The following is a 20,195-nucleotide window of genomic DNA, read 5'->3' as shown; positions in this document are numbered from 1 at the left end:
TATAGTTGATCTGCCTCGTCTCTGCTGTCTTGTTCTTTCCCTTTTTTTTCAGCTGTCTGCCTTCAACTTTCTCCCACCGCTCACTCTTCCCCTCTCCAGCCCTTCCCTTTCCTATCCTCCAGTTTTCTTCCTGGTCCGTGGCGGGTCTTGAGAACAGGGCTCGACAATAGCAGAAGCCTCCATATTTGGACACGCTGATGGAACCGAGGGATGAGGCTCTCACACGATCCTCCTTCAAATACCCTCCCATTCCTCCCTCTCATCCATCCCTCTATCCCTCCTCCCTTCCCTCTTTTGTGCCATCATTTTAGTCCAGGGAGTTCCTCACTCTCTCCCTCTACTTCATCCATTTCTTTTCCTTTGCACCACCTCCTTGATCTTTTAAATGTCATTGCTGGGATTTCATAAAGCGTCTATAGGGACCCTGGTGGGTTTCTTCTCTGGTTTTGGTCAAACACGAGACCTTGGTCCCATCGCCCAAGGGTTTGTTCGCATTTTTCTAAATTGGTCTAATCAGGAAAAGTTGTAAAAGTCTGACAAACAACACAAAATGTTGACTTTGTTTTTTCATATACATATTTTGGAGTTGGCATTAACGGATTAAGGTTGGGGTCATGGGAATTTCCTATTAACATCGTGTTTTAAGAAAACATATTAGCATTTTCATCACCCGCAGTTTGTTTGCGCCACAATCAGGAGGTCCTACAAGTGTGTGAGTGCGCGGCATGCAGTACAGTGGGTTGACAGGAAAAGTGACGCACTCCAACTGCCACTGCGTCACTCTGATAAACATACAATCACGCACACACAGCTGTTAAAAGGCATTTAAGTGTCTCACTTCGCAGAGTCTCTTGAGTTTCGCCCGGGGAGGTTGCTGTTCAGCGGCAGAGGAAAGTCCTTGAGGAAGAAATGACCAACCTTGGTCTTGCTCGGGAGAGCTGATGACGACTGATGCATCACTTTTTTGTGTGTGTTTTTTTAATGCATGCGCACACGGATGGGCACATACTAATCTTGACTCCATAGTGTGGTGGTTAAACCTAATGCAAAACACATGCAGTGCGGTGAGAGATATTTATTGTCTCCATGAGATCTTATCTGCTTCTTGTGCAAATGAACTTGATTTGCAACACTACAGAGAACAACTGTTGCACAGAGTGAATCATTCTGCTATCTGCCATAGATTCACAATGTCCAGTCACACAGTCACTAAGACACATACACACCTCCTTGCTGCCCAAAGCTAGTTTGTGGGAAATCCTTGGGAAAAGGTCATAACCACAAAATATGCTCCCTCTCTTCTTTTTCCCCTCCCTCTTTTTCTCTTTCCACTGATGTCACACAACTCTCTCTTTCCACAGACCACCAAGGGACGCCACTTTGCATTTCTATTATAGTATGATTTTACTGATACAGGTTTTTGAAGGCTATTAAAAAGATATTTGGAAAAAGAACTTCTGCCATGTTGTTGTTCAGTGGCAAACCTCCACTAAAACAGCTCACTGTCTGGGCAGTATTTACTTCTAAGGAAAAAGAATTGTATTTTGTGTACAATCAATTTGTCTTCTTTGTTCTTTTTAAACATATTTGTAGGCTTTTGTTATTGGCTCAATAAAAACAATAGATAATCGTTTTTTTCATGATTTATGTGCATTTAATACATCTGTAGCATTCATTTCATTGTTCCTTATATAACATTATTATCACTTTGACATTCATATATATCTATTGACACTAAAGGAAAGGTCAGAGGTCAAATGTGACATGATATTTTACATCTTTATATGGTACTTTCTATATAGTTGACAACACACACCACACTTGTAAAATTCATAGTTTCTAAGTTATAATGATTTTTAATCCATTTTCTACCAATAAATCATTAGGTTTACCCTAAAGGCCTTGGTGGATATAAGCAGAAATGAAGGGGTTGTTAACATGACTCCACTCTATATTCATAAAAAGTTTCATCAGATTTCATTCAAAGCTTTTCGAGATCTCTTGTTTACAGACAGAAAGACATGCATGCAAAAACAGAACCTCCTTTGTGAAGGTAACCAGAAAGCGAAACTCTGAAAACTGAGAATCTCCTTTGTGGGAGTGTCCGGCACCGTTATACGTGGCATGAACGTGTTTTTAAATGGCAGGAGAAACCTGAGCAAAGCTGTAAACAAGGATGACATGTGAACTCCATACAGAAAGGCCATGGCTGGGTTAGAAGCTAGGCCCATCTTTCTATGAACCACTGGCTATTTTGGGTACAACAAACAAGTGTTTTAAGAAAACACTCAGTAACTCATAACTTATGTAACTTATGTGTATGTATGCACTTCTCGCTTCTCCATAATTGGATATGCTAATTCTCAAGGTCTCACACCTGCAGTCACGTCTCCTATGTGACCAAAGGGCATGTTGGGAAACAAAGGAAATTACTGACTGAACTTGGCAGGTTAGCGAAAAGTCGCCACACCCAGCAAATCAGATCCTTTGTTGAACAGATAACCCCCCTTTGGAAATCCTCTACAGATTGCCATTTTTTTTTAACTTAACTGTAACTAGTAATGCGAGTTTTCCTTTCTTTTACTCAGTGAAATTATTCTGACTGTGGATACTGTGTTGTGGAGTGCTTGCACCGTGTTTCTATAATTATGCTTGCAGGTCATTTTGACCCACATGCCATCAGAAACATACAAAACCCAGGCACAAAAAAATCAGTTTTTGTTGTTAAAAATTACTTTATTTTCACTAATTACAACATTGAAAACATTGAGTAACAGCGACTCATCCCAGTGGCTTTATAGCGCGGCAATGTCAGACTCAAGCTTATAGATGCTTTTGTTTGTAGCCTAACCTTAAACAACTCATTTGCTATTTTTAACTGAGTTAGTGGGTCTGCATCCAGGGGTGTTTGCTATTTTTGTTTTTTAAACGAATGAATGATGTGTCTGTCACAACATCTCATAATATGTGATCGTTCAAATGACTCATTGCATACATAGGGAACACGATGTATGTAGCATACAGTGGAAAGTAAAACACAGCGGTCCTAATATGTCAAATCCAAAACTTCTTTGAATTCATTCAATTAAAACAGAAAACTGTAAAAGCCAGAATGTAATGCCTCCCTGTCTTTTTCCATTGCAGCTGTGATATTTAAAAAGAACATTTTACACACTTAAAAAGGAAAAAAATACACATCTACACAAAACCTTGCAGTACAATGTGCCAGTCAAACATTTGAGCAAAGTGTTTGTCTTCCATTCTTTGCTCATGCCTTGACATATCTGGGATGTGACTGCCCAAATCTTATTCTGCCTGTTCCCCTCACAGGCTATAAACTCTTTTTCTCCAAGCACTTCGGCTTTTATAAACCAGTGCAACGGAAGCTCATGGATTTTTTAACAGGCTAGGGGCTGCGCTCCGTATCTATTATTCAGAACAGCCGTTTAACACAGCACCACTCCAGCAAACCATAGCCGGCACACACACACAGACACACACACACACTCACAGGGCAGTAGAGGCAAACCACGATGCTGCCAAACTGACACGCGCAGCTGCTACGAATGTGGAATTTTAAACAGCTGTCAGATTACACAAACAGACATAAAGAGCAGAATAACTAGCAGGTAAATTAGACATATTATTGTGTCGTGTGCAAACCCTAAATGAAAGTCCGCAGATGTCCATGGCCCAACCTTGAGCCACGCGCCAACGTGCACACGTTCAATTTTTGCAATTCTACCAGTCATAAAATCTCTTTGAGCTGGTCAATTAGTAACAGCGAGGCAGGAGTGTCAGGTAGGCCTTTGCCCCCAGAAAGTGAATTATTATGGCAATCTACCATTCGATGGTGAAAGGGATGACCATGACAAGGAAAAAACTCTCAGGGTCTGATGGCACGAACTGCATCTTACCACATAACCATGATATCAATGGCTTAAACCCGGTCACAGACCATAATAAATGTTATCATCTACTCTCCGAGTCCTCCCACATTTCTTGTGTGCCTCTGAACGAATTCATCGGAATTTCGTCCCCAAACACCGGGACTGATAAAGAGCGGGATTTTTATTGTGTTTTCACATGATTTTTGTGTTTATACAAGCCAGCTTTATCAATCTCTACCTAATGTTGACATTTTTAGTCTCCACTTTAAGCTGTGCTAGCTATTTCACTATATGTCACCCTTTATACTTCACACAAAGGGTGACACCTTTGCATGAAGTAAAAAAAACAAAAAAAAAACAATCAACAAGTCATATTCTAGCACCGTCACATGGCTTCATGTGATCATGCTGAAGACTTCTGGATATGCGCTAAACGCAGGCAAACATACACCAAATGTAAAGACAGCGCAACGTGTGCCAACGCTGTTAGGTGGAGTGGAGCTCACTGAAGCTCAAATATGAACACGAGCATGTGCAAACACACAAATACATGATGGACTCACGATGGACAGAGCTATGCAGGTGACTCCGGAGTAAGGTGTAGATCGTAGAAAAGACTAGTTATATATTAAATGTAGTTGTGTGTGTCTGTGTGTGTAGTCTTCTTGAGGACCAGTTTGATTTTTAAAACACAGAGTGGAGGCAGTTTTGGCTACTTTCAAACATCTCGTTGTTGGGTTATAATGGTTCGAGTCAGAATTAGATTTATTTACTTCTAATACAGGTTGACTTCATAATTTAATTTAAGTACATGTACATGTACAAATGCATGTTTGTGTTTGCTATACATCTGCAATCAGACTAGGACGGGGCCGGGCACGCTTATCAACACTGAACACACACACATACACATTTGAGTCATGTCATTCTTGGGCAATGGAAATGACAAACTTCTAGTGAAATAAGCCGGTTGTTTGAATAACAGCAAGGTGATTAGACAGCTGCCTGGGTGAGGGAAAACTAACTGTTACTACAGATCTATTTAAAGAAACAGATGCAGAGGATAACAGAGCGTCATTACAGGTCATTCAGACGTTAGAAGGAAGGGAAACTGTGTTTCTGTTAGAATCGAGACAAAGAAGACCATCTGTAGAAAGGTCCTGCTCCTATTATATTCTGCTGGTTCATTAGCTCCTGACAGTCAGAGTTACATTATGATTTACTATCAGATCTACAACATCATTTCTCTCTCTGGGACACACAGAGCATTAATGGTAATGGAATTAGGATGTACTTAATATAATACTGCAGGAGACCATTTTGCAAGTCATTTCTGAGCAATTTGTGCATGTACAAGACTGGAGAGCAGAGCAGCGTCACGCTGGTAATGCTTTTCGGCTTTGAACGTCTTTATATTATGCTAAACTTCATCAGGTGTCAACTGAAAATCATTTTAAATTTAAAAAAGTAGTAATATGAACTAAAACACGCACACACAGCTTTATCAGGACAAACTGATTTGCTACGCCTACAAAAATCTCACTCGTTCAGCTTAGTTTCACTTGGATCATATTTTTCCCCATCCATGCCTGCAGTGTTGCTTCCATACTATATTTCAAGGATGTACATATTTGACTCCAGGTGTGAAAAATGAAGCCGATGGAGAAGATCAAATTCTTTTTAAAGGCCACCACAGGCTGCAAAAAGAACCCTGACTATACGGAGGTCTATGAGAAAATTGCTTTATTATTTCAGTAAACATCTTTAAAATGAATTTTAGAAGTTTAGAGTCTTCCTCAGTACAGTATGATCTCATTTTGCAGTTTATGATTCTAGTTACAGTAAAACAGGAGGGCTTCACTACTTTGTGACTGACTGTTGCTACCATATGAATATTTTCTTTAGGTTCTCAGTCAGATACACATCTCACAGTCATGTCCAGCTTCATGCATCCATCCATTCATTTTCTTCTGCTTACACAATTAAAGTTGGCAGCGGGCTTGAGCTTACCCCAGCTACCATGGGGCAAGAGGCAGGGTACACCCTGGACCGGTCGACAGCCTGTTGCATGGCCAATACAAAGAGACAGACAACCATTCATACTCGCATTCACACTTACAGCCAATTTAAAGTCACCGATTAACCTGACCCACTCACGGCATGGCTTTAGACTTTGGGAACAAGGTGTACTACCTGGAGAGAAGTCACGCAGCCACTGGGAGAACATCCAAACTGCACACAGAAAGGCCCCGGCCTGATGGTGGATTCGAACCACCAAAGTGCGGCCCAACGTGACGTCCAACCTCAAAACATGACTATTTTGAGGTTGGATTATCCAGGAGGGACCGACCTCCTGCATGAGAGCCAATCAGCAAACAAAAGAGTTGATGAAATAGTTGGAAAATTATTTTTTAAGCAGTTTAGAACACGTGTCAGAAATCAATGTAAACTTCCTAAAATGAAAACATAACAAATAATCTGTAAAGTTTTTCAAAGGAAAAAAACATATAATAAGTGAAATGTTTGATATTTCCAATTAAAAGAGTGATTTTGGAGCCTGTGTCTGAAAAAACAAGAGCTCTACATACAGAAACTACAAGTTTTTCACTGCTTACATCCCCCTGTGGTCAAACACTACACCACACCTAACAAACAGTCCCAAATAACAAGAAGAAGCTACTTTTAGCTGCTTCATAAATGTGGTCGCCACTGCAGGTAACTGATTTGATTTGGCAGACTTTTATGCCACATGTTCTTCCTCACATAACCCCAAAGGGATTTGTGGCTCCTCTCAGGATCAAACAGAGCATCTTTTCTCTTGTTAGGCGAATGTGCAAATCTTATAAGTAATAATATAAGTATCGAAATTGTGCTGCTGCCAAGGATTTCAGTAGATTAACATTTAAAGAAGCTAGAGGAATTAAATCAGAACTGTTTTTACTAGTATGTTACCACCATCAAGTCCCACAAAGCGTTTCATACTGCGCTTTATGGGACTTACAGGATTAGTGAGTGATAAGCATAAGCCCTGGTCCTCTTTAATTGCCTGCAATGTCTGTCACACCTAGAGTAAAAACATTAAGTAGTAAAAGTGGTTATAAAAGCCCAATCATATGCCATACATTTATTAAAATATATATAGACCTAGTTTTTCCTTTGTTTTCAGCTCTAACGTTACTGTACTTTTGTACTTATCACTTTTATCATACGCAGTGGATACCGAAAGACCCAGAGCCGCTTGGAAGACCACCTAGAGAAGTGATTTCAAGTGACCTTTGAACCTTACAGTGAACGCATTCCTCCAAACAAACAGATCAGATTCGAGGTGATGCACGTGACAATACCATGAGAGAGCCTTGCAAAAGCAGATGAAATGAGACAAAAAAAGATTTTCTAAGAGAAAGAGATGAACAAACACAGAGTTTACCGTCAGAAAAATGTGTTTTAAATGTTTAAAGCCACCCCGGCAACCTGAGTTCACCTGTGAGTGATAAACTGATGTGTACAGTAAAAGCACCTCTGTGTACATAAGACACAAAGACTTTGATCAGCCATTTCTTATCTTTACTGTAAAACACACACAGGCGGAAGCACAAGCCCACGTTTTGTTTGACTAGCTAGCGCGGTGGTGTAGCTCCCAATGAAGGGTGAAGATCTGAAGAGCAGAGCAAATTATAACGTGGCAGCAAGCGCACTGCTGTGTGTTTCTGTCTCTGTGTTACTGATCATCTCCTCCTGACAGATTTTGTTAAAAATCAGGATTAACAGCTGAGAAACTGCAGCTACAGAGCGAAAGCATAAAATACTCTTTGGCGTGTGCAGCTGTCGTGGTTCTTTTGTGCAAAGACTGGTTTCAACAATGATCCTTTTATCATACTGTCAATTTATAAAGCAGTTTTTAATGGTTAATTATCTACCACACCAGACATTTCATCAATACACGTGCGTGCCTGATAAATGTTCAGTGGTATTTAAGATGTTGTTTAGGGGTGGTTTCGGTGCTGGTTGTTGTTGGGGTTTTTTGTGTGTTATTTTACTGATCAGCTAAACGATCAGCAAATCCAGAATATACTTCTTTATACTGGCAAAACGCTAACTAATTAAATCACTGTTCAAGTGTTCCAGTAAGGCTTGAAAACACCATGGTTTTAAACTGAAACAGCTCAAATGGAGTTCATATGCATTACATGCAATTAATGAGCCAAGGAAAGCTTGTTTTGACATAGTGTGAAAGTCACTGTCTGGGCAGCTTTTGAATATATTTGCATGAGGTTTGGAACTTCTTTTGTCACTTGACCCATGAATACCCCGATCGTGTTGAGACAGATAGGAGGAACGTGCACGGTGGCTTTCACAGTAAATGATTTTGCTAGCGTGTAAGATCTGAGATTAATAGAAATGCTGAAAATGAGCCAGTCACCTTTACCTCCAGAAAACAGTGGTTGACGCCAAATATAGAGAAAAGAATACAAACGGCCAGCCCTAGTGTGTCACGGGGCTGGCCGTTTGTATTCTGGTACTTTTCTGGTACGGCTAAGGATCTGCTGTTTGCAACTGCATATTTAGGTGACATGTTTGATTTAGCAAAGACTAATCAGCCTGAGGGCATGGACTTTCCACTGAAACGCCATGCAAGAGTAGGATGGACCAGTTTGTAAATATGTGTGCGAGTGTGTGTGGAAAAAAGCCAAATGCATGCAGCTTGCATGTATACACGTGCAAGCACACAAATATGTGTACACACGGGCACCACGTTTAGACGCAAATCGAAACTGAAAAGGCGCTAGTGCTACGCCATGATACCATGAGAACAGTTCAAGGCCGATACCTTGAGTCTAGCAGACGTATAACAGGCTGCTATATTGTACTGTAAAGGAAAAACATTGCGCATTAGCGCAAGAGATAAAGCAGGGATATAAAAACTGGCTAAACACGAATACGCGACAGAAATGTGCTTCCCTCACCACCTGCAGTGAAATCTGAGTGTGTTTGTGTGCTTGAAGCTAAAAGAGATATGGCAGGCCTGGATTAGAGAGGACGGAGGCGACACGAGCATTTGAGCAGAGCAATCAGTGACACAAGCAGGATTTAAATACGAGGCGAAGCAGGAAAATTGAGAATGCAAAAATCATCTCGCTGGAAATAAACTGCGTGTAAAATCTGACAGCACGAACAATAACATCAAAAGGGTCAAGCAGAAAAAAACCACACATGCACAGGAAAGAAATACAGCAACACACACAGGCCTAATGGGCTTTAATAAAAGGTGGCTGTAGATTTGGAGCTTTTCAGTTGTGGGTGTGAACAGATATGCATCAAATGAGCAAAGGTAAATGGAAATTGTCATGTACCGCTGAGCTGGAGGGAGGATTTGGACCCAAAGTGCAGGATGCAGGACGCAGGACGTGAAAGCGATTTAACTTTATTACTGGTAACTTAAGAAGCGCTGCTATAACTACCACATAGTTAAAAAAAAATTATGACTTCTTCTTCTTCTTTCAAGTAAGGCAAGTTGTAAAGAAAACAGATTCCTCATGGTGCACTGAGATGTGATTTGCAGCTGCGTCATCCATTGCACAAACTGCATTTCTGATACAGGCTGTGTATTTGTAAAGGAGAGAATGGCAAGTGGTGTTTCAGTGAGAGAGAATGAATGGAAGCATGACACCGGAGCCGGCTCATTCAGCCTAGCGAAGGATCTATAGCAAAGCTGTGACTAAAGACAGACAGCAGATAGCACTAAAGCACTGTTACACAACAGGACCACATGTACAGGCCTGGGTGACAGGTGGGAGACTGAGGCAATGAATGTGTTACACAGTGAGGATGAGGCAAAGCAGAGGGAGAGATGTGTTACATGAAAGGGAAGAAGACCCCGACATGGGGTGAAGAGGAGGGGGAAACGCAGCTTACAGACAGAGAACACCGAAGAAACGCACAGAATTAATCACTCGCGCTAACAGCGACGGTGTCAGACAAGGAGAACGGACACCGTGAATCATAAAATCTCAGTTTCGCAACTGTCTGAGATTAAAGGTACCAGGGATTAATAACTACTCTGTAACCTATTTTCAAACCCAATAACTGACTAGGGTTGTGTGTTTGAAATTGAGGCGTATGGATAACAAAGGGAACGTTGAGAAATGGGACAGCTCAGTTAGCATTTCACAGTAAGTCAATAAGCAGTATATCAGAAAAAGCTAGCTTGGAGACAGTGACCGAATGAAGATGAGAGAGGCCATAACCACACAATAAACTGAGAAAAATGTCCAAATGGGAACATTTGGCTACAGCAGTTGCAACACTTTACCTTCAGAGTCAAAGACGTCTTAAAGACCACAATATTCTGGCAGCTTTACAAATCTCTGGTTTAAGGTGAGAAAACTAACACTGGGAAAAGCTACAAAAGTTGGTTAGTTTGCCGATTCTTACCTTTCTCATTACCTGCCTTTTTCTCCAATCTAATATTCACACAATATTTCTCAATAAAAGTTTCTACATTGAGATTCTCTGAAACACAAACACGTCGATGTGCACCGATGCACAGAACAAAATGCATAAAAAGATGCTGGTGGGTAATTTACAAATAGTATCACTGCTCTGCAATCATACATGCACTGCAGCTCTGAACATGCAGATGAGAACAGAAATGTCAAATGTTGCCTGATTAGCTGGTCTTCATCTTGCCAGCTCTCAAGTCTAAGTGATTTAAAAGTGCAGAAGATGTGCAAAGGTGTGAATTTTGTTACATTTGCTGCTAGCGTGTGGGCGTTTCCTGCACGCTTTATCCAGGCAGCTCCCTTCCCTCCCTCCCTAAACCACATGGATTGTTTGCATTAATGTGACTGCATCTTAAGCAGACTACTTCCTGCTCTGTGCTACTCATGAGAAAGGATAACTGTGGAAATGATCCTGAACCGGATGTACCGGAAAACCGTGAAAATTGCTGTAATCTGAGTAGTTCCAAATGCATTTCACCTGGCACTGTCGGCAGCAGAGTATGCATCACAGCTGAGCAGATGATTCATTAAGCTGTTTGTAAAATACATAGCTGGGAAGTTAATTAACGCATTTCCCTTTTTAAAATTACATATTGATTAAGTACAAATGCAATTTCTGTCAGTTTATCCATATCAGCACAATCTCTAAAAATCCAGTCTGGATCTAGGCTCTCGTTTTTTGCTCTTTTAAAAAACAAAAACAAACAAACAAAAAAAAACCATCTCTTTCTCTATGCAACAGAAGCAAACTGTTATTCTCATCTCTCTCCCTGAAGGAAGGAAATGGTTTCTGTTTCAAAAGGAAACTAGATGTCATTCTCCACTTTTCTCTCCCTCAACAAAAGCTCCTTGTCAATATCTCATGTTGTCACTGTTCGCCAGTCTAGAAATAGAGAGTGATGGCACCATTTAGAGCCAAGTGTGAATACGCTCTGACATAAGGCCTGACAATAGAACAGACAGTCTCTTTTCACAAGCAACCCAAGATTAGACGGCCCACGAGGAATTCCCTGCTGGATAGATTAGTTCCACCGATGCCGCTTTCGGCAGACTATTGAAACACACTCTGTGTGTCTATAGGAAAAGATATGTCCGGTGGTTATGTGTCATATTATCACAATTTATCATTTTTTAATTATCAAAAATTATGAAAGAAGTCTGTCATGTTTTGTCTTAAGAGTCCTAACTTAATCAAACCACCACCAGCAGAGAAAAGGCTCAAGCATTGGTATTTGGGAGGCTGTGACAATCACTGTTTATTTTTCACATGATAAATGACTAAGCAATCTATTGCAGCTACCTGGACTAAATAAAATATCCTGCTCTTTAATCCCGCTAATCCCACTCCTAAGAACACACAACTGTATGAATTGCTGAGATTCCTAAACCACCAAGGACAAAAAAATTCCTATACATTTTTTCCCTCAGCAAACTTTATGAATCATTTACTCATGGACTCCAAACCCTGTAAATGCAGAACAGGTTGCATAAAGCTTCAATTTCGTCCCATACTTTTAACCCTTTCTCTGCTGTCTGTCTAGTCTTTCCAACCTATCACCTCCTTTTCCTACAAATGGTGGTCACACTACGATGAACACCTGCTTAATCCAGAGGAATCCAACAGAATACCTGCCTCAGAACAGTAAAGCCAGCCAGTCCTGCTATTATCAACCGCTATCTCCAGCTCCTGCTGCCCGACCGCGACAACAAATCCCAAACACAGTCAGAAATATGCAGCAAACACAGCACTGACTGAGAGCGCTGAGAAAACAAAAGTCACGTATGGAGGTTATTTACTTTGAGGAGCACAAAACAGATGGTTAGAAACTGGGTTTAAATAAAGAGTGCCTGATTTGTGCAGCCACGTTGACCTTGTTTGACTTCATGGGAACTGCTTGATCAAACATAAACTTTGTGTATCAGTCACGCTCACAAATCTAAGCCATCTCTGCTGTATATGCCAATACTTATCCTGTTAGCCTTGTGCCACAAGCATCCATTTATGTCAATATTATGCAAGTTTCCTGCCTGTAGTGAGGACTTCAAATCCATTTGTTGTTTTGGGAGATTAAAAGGTTCTAATCACAATAACACAAGACTCTGTCTGCAGACTTGTGCTCCCAAATAGCACTTTTATCCCCACAAAACCATTACTGTCATAATTAGGGTATTGATGGAGAGGGTGATATATGTCCTTGAGCAACAACGTGACATTATAAATATGCATTGAACGCTGTATAAGAGTTTAAATGTATTGCAGTGGTTTAGTCAAAAATCCCACGTGCAGAGACAGCATATTAACTGACTACTACTTGAATGACATCCAACTGATAGAAACCAAAACTTGTCTCTCTTCCTGGTGCTCTAATCTCTTAGTCTTTACGGTTGATCTCCCACTTCTGCTGGTAGATTGTTTCAACAGGAATAACTGGTCAGATAACATATTTTAGTGCTGTCTAGACATGCACTGACCCTACTCATTCGCAATGACCAAGTGCTAAGATTAGTTAGCTCTCAAGCTTCCACCTGTATGAATTTATTGAAATGTGATAGCCCGCTCTTCCTGCTGTTTAGCAGCTAATTAGCTCTTTATCCCAGTCCAGTGTTCAGTGCAAATGTTACAAACTCAAAGAACTTTGAAGATAAACCAACTGGTAATCTTTAATTTGTTAATGTATCTTTTAAAATAATAATCCATGTCTAAGCAGAATTCAAAGGCAGCAACCCTCTCTGTGTGACTGTCATGCAAACAAAGTTGAACAACCACTTACCCTTCAGTTTCTCCATCACGCTCGGTCCGGCTCTCTCTGCCACACGTCCATCTTCTCTCAGGTAACGGTCATCCAGGAATCCCACAGTGGCTCCTGATAGGTGAACCTTTCCTGCCACACCCAGTTGCTCCATCAAGTTAGCCAAATTGACATCATTTGACCATACGTCAAATTTAAAGCGTTTTATTCCAAGAATCCCACACAGGACGGTGCCTGTATGGACTCCAACACGCATGCTGACCGTCTCACGTGTCTCCTGGCAGAACTGCTCGATGGCCTGGATCATGCCTAAGCCCATCTCTACACAGCAGTAGGCGTGGTCCGGTCTGGGCTCAGGGCAGCCTGCTACGCAGTAATAGCAATCACCCAGAGTGCTGATCTTTTCACAACAGGTTAGCTCACAGAGCCGGTCGAAACGTCCAAAAAGGTCATTGAGAAGGCCCACCAAGGCCGGTGCCGACTTGTTGGCAGACATTTTGGTAAAACCCACAATGTCTGCGAAAAGGATGCTGACAGGGTCCATGCGTTTCATGTTGAAAGGCCTAAATATTATCTGCCCACTAGGGATTGAGGTCTTTTTGCGTTTGTGATTGTTGTGGGGGTTATTCTTGGAGTTTGTGACACTTTGGGATTGTGAAGCTCCACTGCCCCCTCCGCCACTCACTGAAACTGCTGAGGCTGAGCAGGCACCAGAGGAATATCTCTTTCCAGAATTCTCACCACCGCCCTCATCATCACCCTGCTTCATCAGCTCGTCTGCGACCGGTCGCGGCATGACTGAGTGGATCATGCGCTCCTTCAAGGCCTTCTCCACCTCTAAGTCCTTGCCATGCATGATAGCCTGGCCCACTTTGAGAAACGTGCTGCGAGAACGCACGTCTGACATAATGAACAAATGGATGCCAATCACATGGGCACACAAATGGAGCAGAGCTTTGGCGGGTCCCAGCCAACGGAGAGTGTCAGAAGTCTTTTGAAGGAACGGCAGCCATCCTAATGCCTCAAATAATATAGAATACAGCAGCCCCAACATCACAGAGGCATACAGGCGGACATGGAGGACACTATATAAAATCAACAGCACCTCCATGCACAAAGAAAAGGTTCCCACAGAGGAAATACAAGGGGATGAACATACTGGTGTGCTGTCCTGTGAGGGATGTGAGGCATTCCCACCACCGGCCCTCTCCAGCCCAGTGTAGCCATCGGTTTGTATCTGTGGAGCTAATGTGATGGCGAAGGTAAACGCTATCAGGAGCAAGGAGGTTTGGTTGTACAGCAACGTGTATGACTTTGTGAAAGTAAACAAAAAAAGGAGCACTAGTAAGACTAAAAAGAAGGCTGTAGGGGTTAGGAAGGTGACGGGGTTGCAGCAGTCACTTCTGACCCCAAAGTACACCCCCCAGACCACAGATGCTACTGCCAGGTAGAACAGCACATAACGGAACTGCCGCTGGGTCTGAGGAAAGCACCTCTCTTGGCACGCCTCCTCCAGGATGGGAGAGTCGAACTTGGGGTCCCAGCACTGAGCAGCAGAGCGTTCAAACAGTTGCGGTACCTTCCTGTGAACCCTGGATGTGGAGGTCACAGCCGGTCTGGAGTCTGCCGAGCTGCAGCTGGAGGAGATGCTGCATTTGTGGGTGTTAGGGTTCGTTTTATTCACAGCCCCACGGGCAGCAGCCCCTCCTCCTCCACTGTTGGCAGCCCTCAGGGGCTCATGTTGATGCACACGTGGCGCGCTGTTGGTAATCCGCACTGTCACGGCGCCGTCCCCGCTGGAGTCGCATGCCACCTCCGTGTCACGCATAAGAAGCTGCCGATGATGCTGTAGAGTGGCCATATTGACTGGTGTGACGCGGAGACGAGGTGTCAGATATTAATATTTTATGTTGATATCTCCCGATGATTGCTCAGGCAATTAGACGCGGTGCGTGGGCGCCGTGTGTGCACAAGTGGCACGCGGAGAAGGGAGGAGGCGGCGGTGATGGAGTGACAAACAGGCAGACAGAGGGGAAGCGAGAGCAGAGGTGTTTGTTGGAATAATCACACTGCATGAATGGTGAGCACGGGACAGACGTATTTGCTACGCACGCAGCAGCCCGCACACTCACTCACATAAGACGCGCCGTTCCAGTTTCTTGAGCAGTCCATTATCCGACCCCGGGTTTGCGTCAGTACTCACATTACATGTATCCTTCTCCAAAGAGGCTCTGGGTATGAGCCCGGCTTTCTCTCCAGCTGCGGTAAAAACACCGTCATCACTCTTTCTGCCTCCTGAATAGAACATCCTTCTCGGAAAGGAGCCTTTAGTGATGCATCTGTTTTTGTGCCTTTATCAAGTCGGCCCTGTCGTTACATGACTGGAAATGACCTCCTCTGAGTGTGCGCAATATTTCGGTACTACTGACATTACAGTTAGATGCCGTTAGGGAAAAAAACCCTTACGAGTTCCCTCATTCCACAATAGCACTGTTTGTTTGGTAGGGGGGAAAGCATTCAAGGCGAATGTTTCATTGTGTGAGCAGATGCTAGATTTAGACTGTCAACAGGCGTCTGGCTACAAAAGTTACTCTGTCCCTTCTTATCTCCACAACATGCGGACAAATGATCCCTTTACACTCCTTGTTTAAAAACAACAACAAAAAACCCTAAAGTCTGTGTTATGAACAAGTAGTGCTGACACAAAAACGCGTGGACACTTTAAATTCCCTCATTGTAAAGGATCAAAAGAAGTAAACTGTTTTCAAAAAAGTAATGTATGAGCTTCATTCTCCCTTTACACAGAATGTATGTTTTTAAGTACTAAATATTTAAATTCTTGTTTGCCTAAAATAAGGGCAAACGTTTAATTCCCTTATTTCCTTTTTAAAGTTGGAGCTCTGTAATGAATGCGGCTTTACCTTCCACTACATCCACTGTCATTGCATGGCTCAGGCTGCTAAGGATTTGCATTTCTTATTCCCATATATTCCCCTTTTATCTTTACAGCGGGCCCTTGCAAATATTCCACACCGAGTTCTTTCGCAGTCCTGTCCAGTCCAAAACCCAGATCATAAGAGGCCTGACAGGCAGGCCTATTCCCACGGATCCAGCCCCGTCCTTTCCTGAACTCCCTCTCCGGATCTCCACCGTTTGTTTCCCCTCTGCCTTCCAAAGAGGGGCTCGGGGAGGGGGTATGCGCTATTCAAAGACGCATGATCAGAACAGAGAAGAGCAGAAAATAGGCTACCATCCGCTGGCCCAAATTAGCGTAGGTTTGCCTCTGCTGGGAGTGTCTGCAACTTGTTGCGCGCAGTTGGCAAAACATACAGCTATGAGGAACACCCTCGGTCGGAACAGGCTGGTCTATAAATAGTGATGATCAAAACTGTTGCAAATAACAACACCGACAGCGTGTAACATCTTAATGCTTTTCTTCTACCTCCTCTGTAGAAAACCAGAAGCGCCAAAAGCAGAAGACGTTCCCGGTTTTAAAAAGTCGCAAAACGTGTGCAAGTCGTCAGCCACAAGCCTCCTCCACTTTCCAAAAAGCTCCCAAACTTTTATCCCAGGCCGTATTTCCTGCGTTTGGAGAGGAGACCCAGTTAAGAGTCTCTAGATATTTGGAGCTGAGGCTGGATTTCCTCCCCTCGCATTCCCTTAGAGCAAAGAAGGCGAAAATCCCCAGAGCAATACAGAAAACCCTTGGATCTCCTCGGTGGGATTAAAAAAAAGCCACCCACCAAAAAGCGGTGACTTCTAATCTCAAGCAATTCCTTAGGTCTGGATAGTGCTAGTTTTCGCTGGCATGTGTGTGTCCAACAAACACAACACTGTGCGCTCTGGCTGTGGTGCGTCCTCTTCCGTCCGTCGTTGGTGCCACCCTTTCTCTCCCCACCTCCTGATAAAGCTCTCTGCTGGAGTTGGTGTGGTGGATATAAACACATACAGGTTTGTGACTGCTTTGGCGGTCTTATCCAGGCTAAGGTGGTATCTCCTCTCCTGCAGCTTCCAGGGGTCTTCGCTGTGACTGAAATCCTCGCCCAGCTGGTGTGCTGGTTGTGACCGAGGAGCCTGTAAAGCAAACCACAGTTTAAAAAACATGGTTTCCGGTCTTGCTTTTCAAGAAACGCAAAGACAGTAAAACATTTTTCACCCCCCCTCCAAAAAAAAAAACTTCACCTCGCTGCTCTGTAAAGGATAGTGACTCCGAAAAAAACACGGGATAGAAACAGGATCACTTAAAAACGCACGGACAGCATTTTGTAAGTTAAAGTTAAAAAAAAAAAAAAAAGAAACGTTTAAAGCTGGGGAGGGGTGGGGGGGGCAGCAGGGTTTCACAATAAAAGCAGCGCACCACTTACACCTAAATAAATATAGTACATTAACAGTATTTTGTCCATGGCAGTGTTTGTGGCGGTTTCAGTTAAAAAACAAAACAAAAAACAGTTTGTTATTCACAAACAGAAATATCATTTATCAAAAAACCCCAGAAAGGTATGCTGTCGTTGCCTGGCCTAGTTTGCAAGTTAAGCCAGTTTTAATGTTCTTCATTAAAAGGAACCATACAAAAATGTTATAAATGTAATATATATATAGCTACAGTAACACTTTATTACAAGTACTTGGTTTTTATGTATTTAACTGGAAAATAAGTAACTCAAATAACTAAACAAATAACATAAGTTTTCCAATATTAGTCAGCACTCACCTTAAGCTAAAAGCTAAAGTATAATTAACCTCATATCAAGGTTACAGGCAGCAATAAACCTTTTAAAAGTGATCTTAATTTACCATAATAATACGACACAATTGCCAAACCAGATTGATCATTTTAAGCTAGACTCTGTTACCTTCCTCGATCAGTGTTTGTTGATTGGTGGTTTCTATAAATAAGTACGAAGCTTTGCTGCATCTGGTCAGAGGGAATAACTGAATGTTTTCTGAGTGATTATCTTCACGCGCTTAACAAGCGCTGTTAAATTAACAGTTTGTGCTTATAAAGCATTAATTACAGTAACACCCACAGAAGAACAAGATATTAATCGGCGTGGTTCCTTTTTTGTTTTGCTTGAAATATCATTTCCTGACTGTGGATATCCTGCACTACACTCCGTCATATCTGATGTGTCTGTTGACTGGAACTTCAGATGAGTCAAGTTTTCAGGTTAGAAGATCAAATATGGCAGTCTTTCCTATTATTACCATTGATTTAACTGACAGTTAATTACTTCAATGCTGGCCTTAAATAGGGGGGAATGGGTTTGTCATGACGGTATGCATATGGGACACTAAAACCCGTATTCAGTATTGGGTTATACTATAAAATACAACATTTTTTGTTCTGGTTAGACCTTGTACATCCTGTCTGATAGAAGCAGAACGTCTTACTTTGTCTTTGAAACAAATGAACTGCTCTCAGTGCCTAACTTGTGCATCCTGATCCACATCTATATTTGTAGAGTCCAGCAACCAAACTCTTCAGATTAGTCTGATGTGTAGGAAAATATGAAATCTAGCACTTTTTCCAGTTGTAAATTACTAATGTTTGCAGTGCAATCAGATCAGATCAGAATCACATTACATTCGTCTTAAGTTAAGAAGTACAGTAATGCTAAATTTGATACCATGCTGGGCAACTGTGTAACCACAGTAGCAGGGCTTAAATTCACACCATGCAAATTGACTACAATATGTATGAATTAGGGAATTAAGGACTTTTGCAAAAGTCATTGAAAAGTGGTTCCACAACTTTGACATTTGACACAATAGCAATTATCCATGGCTTGTGGATTAATATCAAATGTATTTTTTTTTTTATGTCTAAGGTGTGTTGACTGTCAAGGATCAGTAACGTGTGCTTTGCTATTGTGCACCACACTGTGTTCACTGCAGCTGAATCAAATAAGCGTTGAGCCGCACGTGAATAAGAATATGATAAACAAGGTAATAAATGTTTATTATGCTTATTTAATGTATTTGTGAATCTTTAAAGAAGCAATAACGTTTTAACTTTGAATTGAAGCAAGTTGCCCTCTGAAGTGTGTGTGTGTGTATGGCATGTGGGTGGCGTGTGCGTGCTTGTGTTCAAGAGCTTATAAGAGAGGCCTGTTTGAAGAGCTGATAAAGCTACGCTGATAAGTCTGCGCTGACACTGTGCACGGCCCCGTCTGTCAACTCAGCAAACACAGATTATGCTCAAACACAGATGAGGATGTGGAGCACATGCATAGGTGAGTTTGCACTGTACCGTAAACATGGCTGCTTTTGCATATTGACCACAGCAGGGAAATTAAGCTCTTCTAATAGAGCTCAGTGTGAGCAGCAGGCCTGGAAGGGTGAAAACACATTTTTGTTGTTGTGACTTTTCACAGCAAGGTGCTAAAACTGTGGTGACAATCAGTACATTACAGCTGATGTAAACGTTTACCTTTAAATATATCCCACTTTTGAAAAGCCTACAATAAAGACATTCTTAGCCTCGCTATTGTCATATGGCAAAGTCAGTCCATTAATCTGCGTCACCCCACCACACTGCTCGACTCGAAATATCTCAGCAACTGCTGGATAGATTATCCTGATATTTTATAAGGAAATGTGTGGTGCTGTTGTAGTGAAGTGCACATGCAGTGATCCCCTGATTTTTCACTTCATCATCATCAAACTGTGGTCTGTCTGTGCTCCACTTTTCTGTCTTTTTTTCCCCTTACCCCCAAAGAGCAGATGCCTGTCCCTCTCTGACTACAGTTCCACCGAGTTCAACTTCAAGTTCACTTTATTTGTCATTCCAGCTGTATTAAAACACACTGGGATAAATTTGTGTTTTTCCCAGTCTGAGTGCAAAATTGCAAAACTGAAAACCACTCCAAACAAGACAGACTTCTACAATAAAGAGACAGTACAAGGTCATACAGTGCAACCAATGCCGGAGGTCTTCCTGTTAAAATGGACATTTTGCTCCCCACTGTTGCCAAGTATTTGCTCATATACGATTGCCTGAGTGTTGGAGTTCTTCCTCTAATATTCTATGATCTATGAACTGGCACTATACAGAT

At 42.1% G+C, this 20,195-nt stretch overlaps 1 protein-coding gene across 2 annotated transcripts in view; it reads right to left on the bottom strand.

Moving 5' to 3' along the window:
• Window positions 1-17,204, bottom strand: part of adcy9a (adenylate cyclase 9a) — a 44,367-nt gene extending 27,163 nt beyond the window's left edge. For both annotated transcript variants that reach the window (XM_084930765.1, XM_084930766.1), the window contains exon 1: window positions 13,162-17,204. In XM_084930765.1, coding sequence (XP_084786891.1) covers window positions 13,162-15,001 — 1,840 coding nt within the window. In that variant the 5' untranslated portion in view covers window positions 15,002-17,204. The remainder of the gene's footprint in view (window positions 1-13,161) is intronic.
• Window positions 17,205-20,195: the final 2,991 nt, after the last annotated feature.

Source organism: Perissodus microlepis, chromosome 6 (assembly GCF_051167445.1).
Source record: "Perissodus microlepis isolate ML-2025 ecotype Zambia chromosome 6, ASM5116744v1, whole genome shotgun sequence".
Lineage (NCBI taxonomy): Eukaryota > Metazoa > Chordata > Actinopteri > Cichliformes > Cichlidae > Perissodus > Perissodus microlepis.
The sequence above is the reverse complement of the archived record's forward strand: the minus strand, read 5'-3'. Positions and strand labels throughout refer to the sequence as shown.